General features: G+C 48.5%; 1 protein-coding gene across 4 annotated transcripts in view; it reads right to left on the reverse strand.

Moving 5' to 3' along the window:
- Positions 1-2770: 2770 nt before the first annotated feature.
- Mycl (MYCL proto-oncogene, bHLH transcription factor) overlaps positions 2771-8996 on the reverse strand; it is a 7809-nt gene continuing 1583 nt past the window's right edge. For 2 of the 4 annotated variants that reach the window (XM_029564104.1, XM_029564102.1), the window contains exons 2-3: positions 8102-8606; positions 2771-5230 (exon numbers count right to left, since the gene is read on the reverse strand). In XM_029564104.1, coding sequence (XP_029419964.1) covers positions 4629-5230; positions 8102-8597 — 1098 coding nt within the window. In that variant the 5' untranslated portion in view covers positions 8598-8606 and the 3' untranslated portion in view covers positions 2771-4628. Of the gene's footprint in view, positions 5231-8101; positions 8995-8996 lie in introns of those variants that run through there. The other 2 variants (XM_008834266.3, XM_029564103.1) reach the window with 2 other exon arrangements.

The following is an 8996-nucleotide window of genomic DNA, read 5'->3' on the forward strand; positions in this document are numbered from 1 at the left end:
TCTAAGATAGTCCAACATGTCCCCTCCCAACTGCCAATAGAAGGGGTTAAGGATGCACCTTAGCCTTGGGCTGTCTTAAGGGGAAGATGACCTGTTTGCTGCATTGAGCATAGTTTCTCCACCATCCCTTAATGTCTTCATGCCAAGATGCATAAGCATTCCCTCAGGTGTACTGTTCAGAGGCAAACCTAATTTGTAGGAATTGTTCTCTGAAATCCAGGAATAAACTTGACTATTTTCAGACAAAGATAGAGGTAGGAGTTAGTAGAAATGAACTAGGAAGGAGCTTAAAATACCTCACATTCCAGAAATACCCTCCCTTCCCCCCAGGAGATGGCTTTGTTCCCAGTCTGCTCAGCAGTTGATTCAAAGGAGCTGAAGCTGGGAGTCAGCAGCTGGTACTGACTGTGTGTTTAAACAGCTTCACTGTCTCTGAACTCCATTTGTTTATCTGTAAAATGGGGCTGCCACCACCCCTTGATCTCTAGGTTACTGTAAAAAGATTAAGATATGCAAAAATAGGCTAAGATCAATGCCTCTACCGTGGGGTCCTTATCTTCTTACGAGTGCCCACAAACTCAAAGAGTAAGGGAAGACCTACAAATCAGTCTCTGGACAAATGGCCTCAAAAAGAGCATGTGGCTAGCATGTACTAGGCCCTGGGTTCTATTCCTAGCACCACCAAACAAACCAAACCAAAAATAATAAAGAAGCTATTGGGAGTTTTAATGAAAGTGTTCTTTGCCAGGCATGGTGACACATACCTGCAATTCCAGCATTCCTGGCAATGGAGGCAGAAGGATCAGAAGGATCAGAAGCTCAAGGTCATTCTCAGCCTGGGCTACATGAGATTCTGGCTCAACAAACAAAAAAGGAAGTAAGGAAGACAGGGAAGGAGGGAAGAAGGGAAGGGGGAAAAAAAATCCCACTATTCTAAGTCTGTTTTGTCTGTGTTTTGTTTGAGACATGATCTCCTTATAGCCCCAGATGACCTGGAACTTGCTATGTAGACCAGGCTAGCCTCAATCTCTCAGAGATTTGCTTGCCTCTGCTGTGCTGGGATTAAAGGCTATGCCACAACATCTAGTTAGACTAGAGGTTTACGATGTATAGGGGCAACTGGTGAGGAGAAAGGTGGTCGAATGGTAAGTTTACCTTACCAAAAAAAACAGTCCTGGAATCTTGATTTTACTATGTGACTTTGGGCAAGAAAATACAGTGTGCCCCAGTAAAGCATGGCAGGTATTGCTCTTAGCAGGTTGTGATAAGGGTTACTTTGTAGACATGAGAGATTTTCTGTTTGCTAGTTTTTGATGCTGCTGGGGATTTGAACTCAAGGCTTTGCACATGCCAGGCACATGCTCTCTATTGGGTTATATCCCAAGCCCCAAGAGAAGCTTCTTTTTAAAATTTTCTAAGTATGAGTGTTTTGCCTGTTAGGTATGCTAAGCTCTCCAAATGTGTGCAATGCCTGTAGAGGTCAGAAGAGGGCGTTAAGATTTCCTTGGAACTGGAGTTATGGATGGTTGTTAGCTGCCAGGTGGGTGTTGGGGACTAAACCAGGGTCCTCTGCAAGAGCAGCCAGTAAGAGAGGCTTTTGACCCTACTCAGGCTCCACAAAGGGTCTAGGCATCCAGGCAGAAAATACCAACTCAAGGCCCAACTGTAAGGCAGGAGGAGAGACGAGAGCAGCTTTCCCTCACAGGGATGCCCAGGGCTTTTTAAAACAGCAACTGGTTTTTTTCAGTACTGGATAGGACCTCTTTGGGCCCAGGCAGTCCAACCCAGTACAAATGCTGCAGAGTGGCCAGATGATCATGGAACATTTATTATTTGTTCTATTTCACTCTAGAAGGGGCAGGTGCAGTGGCCCCAAAGTAAAGCAGTTCCAACAAGCAGCTAAGTGATGGAATTCCCTTATTACTTCTCAGCACAGTGTGTGGTGTTAATGATCAGTGTAATATAGTGGTTAAGACCTCTAGTTCCAGAGACAGGGAGAGCTCCATTCAAATCTCAGTGTATTTCCTGTGTGACTTTGCCTAGGTCTGTTTCCTTGCATAACCAGTGTCTTCATTTTGTAGCCCTGATATACAGTTGGTGTAACCTAATGTAAAACAGTGAGCAGTGATTAGACAGAGGCGGTGTCCCATGAGGAAGAGCCATTGGCAAACGGCTTACATTTACGGCAAATTTATGGGAGAACTCTAGAGAACCCTAATTTTCCCTGCATTAATTGAGGCAGAAAGAAAAATCCTATTACATTAGAAATTCATAAAAGTTCTTTTAAAAGGGAGCCTACAAAAGGTCCTAAGAACAATCCTATATTAAAGAATCAGGCCGTATAGTTTAGAGAGAAATTCAGGATCTACTATTTCATTTAAAACCTGAAAAAACTCGGGGAAATATTTACCCCCACCTTGCAGATAAGGAAGCAAAAACTGAGAAAGGCAAAAATAAAAGATCACAGAGTGGTAGAGCCGAGACTTCAAGCCTTCTGAAACACAAATTCAGCACTCTGCAATTGACAGGAGAATTTAGTTTTCACTGAGTACTGAGTCGACATGACATTGTTTAGACATGTCTGAAATGGCATTTCAGGAACCCAGAGTGGAATGACCAGGTTAGCAACATGGTTAGAGAAATGTAGTCACCCGGATCACTTGTGGCTACCCTGAAATAGTTTTCTTTGGTTGAGGACTCAGATGGCGTATGCTACCCCCACTCTGCATATTTGAGAAATCTTTTATTAGAAGATGTCCCAGAAGGCAACAGTTTAAAACCAAGCAATCAGTAACCACAACTAAATACAAAATTTTAGGTAAACTTGCCTTTCAAAATAAATGAGACCCTTGCAACAGGAGTTGGTTTTTTTTTTTTTTTTTTCTTGTACAAAAACAGTTAACACCACTTTGCAAAAGGTATACAAAAATACAGTATTAAAAAAAAAAAGATTCCCCCAGCATATCATCCAGCAGCAGCTTATAAAACACAAGCTATTCAGATAAGAACTCAGTAGCCTGTTCCATACTTGTCCTCTACAGACATTTCTACAAGTCTGTTGGTGACTGAAAATCCTGCTCCAGAAGGTAACAACAGCTATTTCCAAGGCTTCCACCAGGGCTCTCCCAGGCCAGAAGCAACCCTAGAGAGACTATCATGGACAATACTTACTGTCACCACCCCCATACCTACTTCCAAACCCAAGTCCATCAGGAATCTGCCTTCCTGGGAAAAGTTCTGGAAGGGCTGGTTCTTCCAGGCAAGGCTTAGGAGTTCTTGAGGATGCCCACATGACTGCTGCCAGGCTGGGTGGCTTGCCTAGAATGAGGGCTGTATCTAGATCCCATCTGGAGCTGTAGAGACCAGCTGGGGCAACATCTATCATGGTTGGCTAAGTAGAGCTCCTAGAGGTACCCTTACAACCCTCCAGAAGTAAGTCCACCTTCTGGGGCACTAGATCAATCCAAGTGGCTCTCCTTTGAAAATCTCAGTAAAGCCCAGATTCTGGGAAAAGGATCTGACTCACGTCAGGCTGGCAGGGAACCAGGCTGATGGCTGCAGAGCCAGCAATCTCCTTCGAGTTACTTTAGAAGGAGAGGTCTGCAGGGTTCCAGCAAAACTTCAGAGTCAAGAATTGAGATGAGAGGCAGGTAGGAAAGAGGAAGTGCTATAGCACTTCCTTCTGAGGTGCCTTATGTCTACCTTGAGAAAAGGTTCCAAGATGGGCCTCAAATGGCCCACTGAAAACACCTGGGCAAGGAAACAAGTTCATGAGCCAGGACTTCAACCCTTCCTCAGGCCCCAGGACAGGACCCATTTCCTTATGTCTTAAAGAAATATTTCTGATCTGTGGGAAAGGGTTCCACAGTGCCCATTGCATAACAAAGGCAGAGAGAAACAAAAAAGTCCCTTGTGAGGACAGAAAGGTCCCTCTCTGGGAAGGCCCAGAGGGCTCTGAGACAAAGAATCTACAGGCCAAGCTCTTTAAATGTTCTCAAAGTCTTAGCATGGAGAGTGGGGGGAAGGGTGTGGCCCTACATCCTAATACATCTTAAATGTTTCCACTCCTCAGCTACTGTAAAGTGTCTGACAGTGAGGTATGGTCCACGCTGATCAAGTCTGTGAGTTTGTCTTCAACAGGACAGCTCATGTGTCTCCTGGAAAAAGGAGCCTCAGGGACTGCATCCGGGCCCAGCTGTCCTTGCATCACCCCCAGAGACACCAGTGGGAGCAACATCTTTTCCTAGCCTAAAGCTCCAACACAGTGTGAGATTTCATGCAGGCTGCAGCCCCCGACATCATCCACCACCTGTTGCATAGCATCTGTCAGCCTTTTCTTTGGAGCTAGTGAGCTAGGCAGACCCCAAGGCTCCTCAGTCAGCTGCCTGCTGAGAAGCAAAGGCGCCAGAGAGGACACAGTACTCCCATGAGTCAGGGAAGAGGGAGAGCTGGGTTTCAAGGTTTCCAAGAATGCAAGCCCTTATTGTGTGTGCACCGGCTGCAATGCATTCTGGGATCTGTTCAGACTGCCCCGCTGTAACCAAATTGTGCAAATTACTAAAAGGGAGAGGGAGGTTGAAAAATAAACTTGCGCCTATAAGACAGAAAAGTCAGGCTTTTTTGGTCAGTTAGTAGCCACTGAGGTATGCAATTCTTTTCTGCAGTTGCTGCTGCCGACACCGGAGCTGCCTTTTCTCTGTAGCCATCTTCTTTTCAGCCCCCACCAGGGCTTGCAAGTATTCTAAGGCCTTGCTTAGGATCACTACTTTGGGGGCCTTAGAGCAGCTGGCCAGGGTGGGTACCTGGTCCCTCAGAGCCAAGAACCGGGAGCGGAGGTCATTCCGCCTTTTTCGTTCCAAGAAGTTATGGTTCTTCCTCTTGGTCACATCCTCAGTATCAGAACTGACAGGTTTGGGGTGGCAGGACTGGGGAGCCTCGCTTTCTACAGGTGGGGGACTCACAATCTCTTCTTCCTCTTCTTCTTCCTCTTCCTCCTTGGGAGCTTCTTTCTCCAGAGTCTCTTCCTGGGGACTCCTCTCAGGAGCCTCTTCTTGAGAGCAACTTTCTGGAGGAAAACGGGCCGCATAGTTATGCTGTTGCTGATGGATAGAGATGTGGAAGTGTTTCATACAGGGGTCCAGGGGATCTGCTCGCACTGTGATGGTGACCGGCTTCCGTATATCCAAAGACTGTCTCTTCTCCACCGTTACAACATCAATTTCTTCACCTTCTGTTCAAGAAGAGAGATGAAAAGAAGAAACACCCCATGAAGAATACATACACAGACCCTCAATGCTGTCAATGCTGGAGCTCATCAAAGTAGGTGACATACCCATGATTTAGATATCACTAAATTGAAATGACCATAAAGACAGCTGATTCATTTATACTGGGGTAATGGCAGAGTGAAGAGGGGAAACAAACAAGAAGGAAAATATTCTCCAATTCCCTTTTGCATGCAAGGCTTGGATAAGAACAAAAGGCAGACCCAAGCCAACAGCCCCTAGTCTGCACAGGCTCTCTCCTCCCCCACCGAGGGGATGGAGAGAAAGAGCCACAGGCCTGGGACAAAGTTTAGCTATAAAGATCCTCCCCATTTGGGCTCTTTCATGCCCCATCAGAATTGTAAATGAGGGGTCTGTGGGCAGAGCTGCCCTTTGTTCCTGCCCAGCACAGCCTGCGCTTGGGAATTGTTACTTTTCACAAGTTATAAATCCTATTATTCCCCCACCTCTCTATTCTGCCATCCTTTCAGCTGAAGATGCAGAGAAGGGAGGGCTACAACCAGCTCTCCTTGGCCACAGAGGGGAGGGGAAAGCTTTCCCTCAGGAGCATTTTGTTCCTGGGTTCAGTGGATTTCTAAAGTCATCCATCATTTATAGGTCACCCGCCCCATCCCCCTCTCTGGATCAGAGAGGGTCGGATTTATAATTGAGGGTTGTGAAAACATAAGGAACTTCACAAAGGTACAAGCTACCAGCACCAATGGCAGAGAACAGGCAGTAGAATGACCCAGATACAAAGGCCAAGATGCCAGGGACCCAGAGACACCTGTACATATTCCTACTATTCCCTGGCTGGTAAGTCTGTGAGATGAACCCAACCAGGAAGAGGCAACTGAAAGATCTTTCTGCTCCACACATTTTGTAGCCCCTCACACAGAAGGCCACCTTTAAAAAGCATTCTGGCCCTACAACAGAAGAGCTCAGTTCTCAGCATCTTTTGCATACCAGGAAGCTTGAGCCCCTTTGTCAGGAAGGTTTCCATTGTGTGGACAATCGCATTATTTTTCCATTAATAAAACCTGACCATTCAGCCTCCTAGCCCCAAAGCCTATGATTGGCTGGCTAAGCAGTGTTTGGAATGTTTTTTTACCCTGCCCCTAACAACTATTGGCTGAGCTATGCTGTCAGTCACATTCCCCACCCCCCCTCATTGTTTGCAATCTGTTGCATTTTGTTCTAGGCCATGTGGCCAGAGAGTGAACCTCCTGCCCACAAACAGGTTCGGGGGTAAAGGGCAGGTCAGAAAATAATTCAAGTTTCCCTACATCCCAAACCTATAATTTTCAGTGTTAAATCTCATCTTTCAGAAGGCTGAATCTAAGCACTTAAGACACTGTGCTCCTTTTCAGAAAGTAGCATCTGATTCTATCCAGATAAGGAAATGTTCTCATCAGGACAATCAGGTTCAGCATCCCATTTGCAAAAGGGGAAACAGGCCCAGATAAGCCACATCCCCCATCACCTTTGTAATGTTCTGGATGTCAAATAACTTCCAAAATGAAGCGCCTTTCAACTCTATCAGACTTTGAAGAGCTAGATCTTTATTAATTTCTTGATCTCAAGATTCTTCTATGAACCATTAGACAAACCACAAGTTCTTGTTAGAAAAAAGCTGGCTGAAAATGAACTTAATATAGAGAATGTTGGGAAAACTGACTTTTGATTCTGTTATTCTCATTTTCCCCATTAAATGTGTGACAACTTCCATCCCCAATTCCCCAGTTCCCTCTCAAATACTCATAGATGTTATTTTCTAAAGTTGCAGTGAGTTTTCTCTACCAATTTGCCCTAATTTGCATGTCCTCCAATAGCACCATGAGTCTAAGAAGCTGGGTAAGAACAAGGTTGTCTGGTGGCACAAGATGTTCTGTTTGACCTCAGTGAAGTCTGGATAGACCTTGGGAGGCCTGCAGCTCCAAGGCAATTACCCCAGCCCCAGTACCTTGCTCAGACTGGAAGAAAGTAGAAACCATTGAACATTTGTTGAACACAAAAGAACAGTTTCACAGGTATACTGGGAGGGAGCTAGGATACCTTTCTACCTGAAGCCAAAGCAACAGGCACCATGTACCTCTTGTCAGATGAACTCCTAGGAAGACCCTCTAAATATCAAGGAAGATTGGGGTAAAGGGTTGGGAAAAGAAGCTGGCTGGACAGTAGGAAGCTGGAGCTCACGTCTACTGATGTCCTATCTCTCTAAGCCTCCGTATTCCCATCTGTTAACAGGAGAGAGGAGAGTACTCTTTTCCCTGCTGGTCTCATAGGTCCTGGTGATGCGAATACACAAGTGGTAAGGAGTGAGAACAGGAAGTAAGAGAAGGGAATCCTTAGCAATTTAATGTAAAGCAGGCAGGAAATCTTTAAAAGATTTGTAAAAGGATGAAGGTTTTGGCTTTGCACAAAAGGCTCCTTAGATTCTCTCCCTTAGGGAAGTGTGAGTTTCCCAGGGAAAGAGGTAGTAACAAAAACCCCTCAAGCTTGGAGTAACTCTTAAGGAACCCCTTCCAATATCCCAAGAACACAAATCCCCTACAGTCCGACGGGAGTATTGTCCTCTCTAAGCGCCAACCCTCACCATGTCGCCCCTATCCCCTGGGGCTCCAATCATCATCAGAGGGACGCTGGCTCCCTCCCCACTTCTCCAAACTGTTTACCAACACACCCACGTGCCAGACAGACACAGCTGGGGGCTACACCCGCAGCTTCTACCAGAAAATGGGGAGGTAATGGGAAGGCTTAAGACTGCCCTCAGACAGCTGTAGAGCTCCGACCACCCATGGGATGCCTCCTCTTAGATGCCCAGGGGCGGTCCTTACCCGAGTCGCTGGGGCTCTCGGACCCGGAGCAGGCCTGGGTCTTGGGCTCACCCAGCTGACAGGGGGTGGCGGGCGCCGGGTTACTGGCTTCCAGGCCGGGAGTGCAGTCCGGGGTGGCGGGCGCTTTGGGCGGGTTCCCCCGGGGCGCGCCAGGGGCGAGCCTGTCGCTCACCGCTCTCTCCAGCCGTTCCCGGGCGGAAAAGCCACTCCACATGCAGTCACGACGGATGATGGAAGCATAATTCCTACCCCAAGCTTTCGAGTGGCCCCGAGATTCCGTCTCGTCCCCGGCACCCCCTCCGGGCCACGGCTCGGGGGGCCCAATCCCAGAGGCTGGGTCTCCGGCTCCAGGACCCAAGCCCCAGGGCGGCGACGTGGGGGGCGACGGCACCAGCTCGAATTTCTTCCAGATGTCCTCGCTGGGCGCCGTGGAGCGGTAGAAATCCTCACCGCAGTCATAGTCGTAGAAATAGTGCTGGTACGAGTCGAAGTCCATGTCCGCTCCCTGCGGGAGGGAAGTGGGGACGTGCTGTCTGCGGTGCCCGCCGCGAGAAGCCGAGGCTCCGAATCCCTTGCCGCAGCCGGCTGCGGGGCTCCGATCCCTCCCCAGATACGCCGGCTGGCAGCCCGCGCCCTGCCCTCTGGTCCCCGGAAGCCTGGCCTGGGGTCGGAGCGCCCGGGGCAGCGGCTCTCTGCGCGCTGACCAGGCTGCAGGGAGCGAGTTCAAAGCAAACTTTGCCAGCACCGCCCGGAGCACAGCTCCCGGGGCTCGGCCGGGCCGGGCGGGGGCGTGCGGTGCCTGGAAGGCAGCCTGCAGCTCCGCAGCCTGCCCGCCCCCAGGGGACCCGCGTCCCGGCCACCCGCAGCCTCACCTCGCTCCCGCCGCCCGCCACCT

The sequence above is a fragment of the Nannospalax galili genome, unplaced genomic scaffold (genome assembly GCF_000622305.1).
Source record: "Nannospalax galili isolate Female #2095 unplaced genomic scaffold, S.galili_v1.0 scaffold1657, whole genome shotgun sequence".
NCBI lineage: Eukaryota > Metazoa > Chordata > Mammalia > Rodentia > Spalacidae > Nannospalax > Nannospalax galili.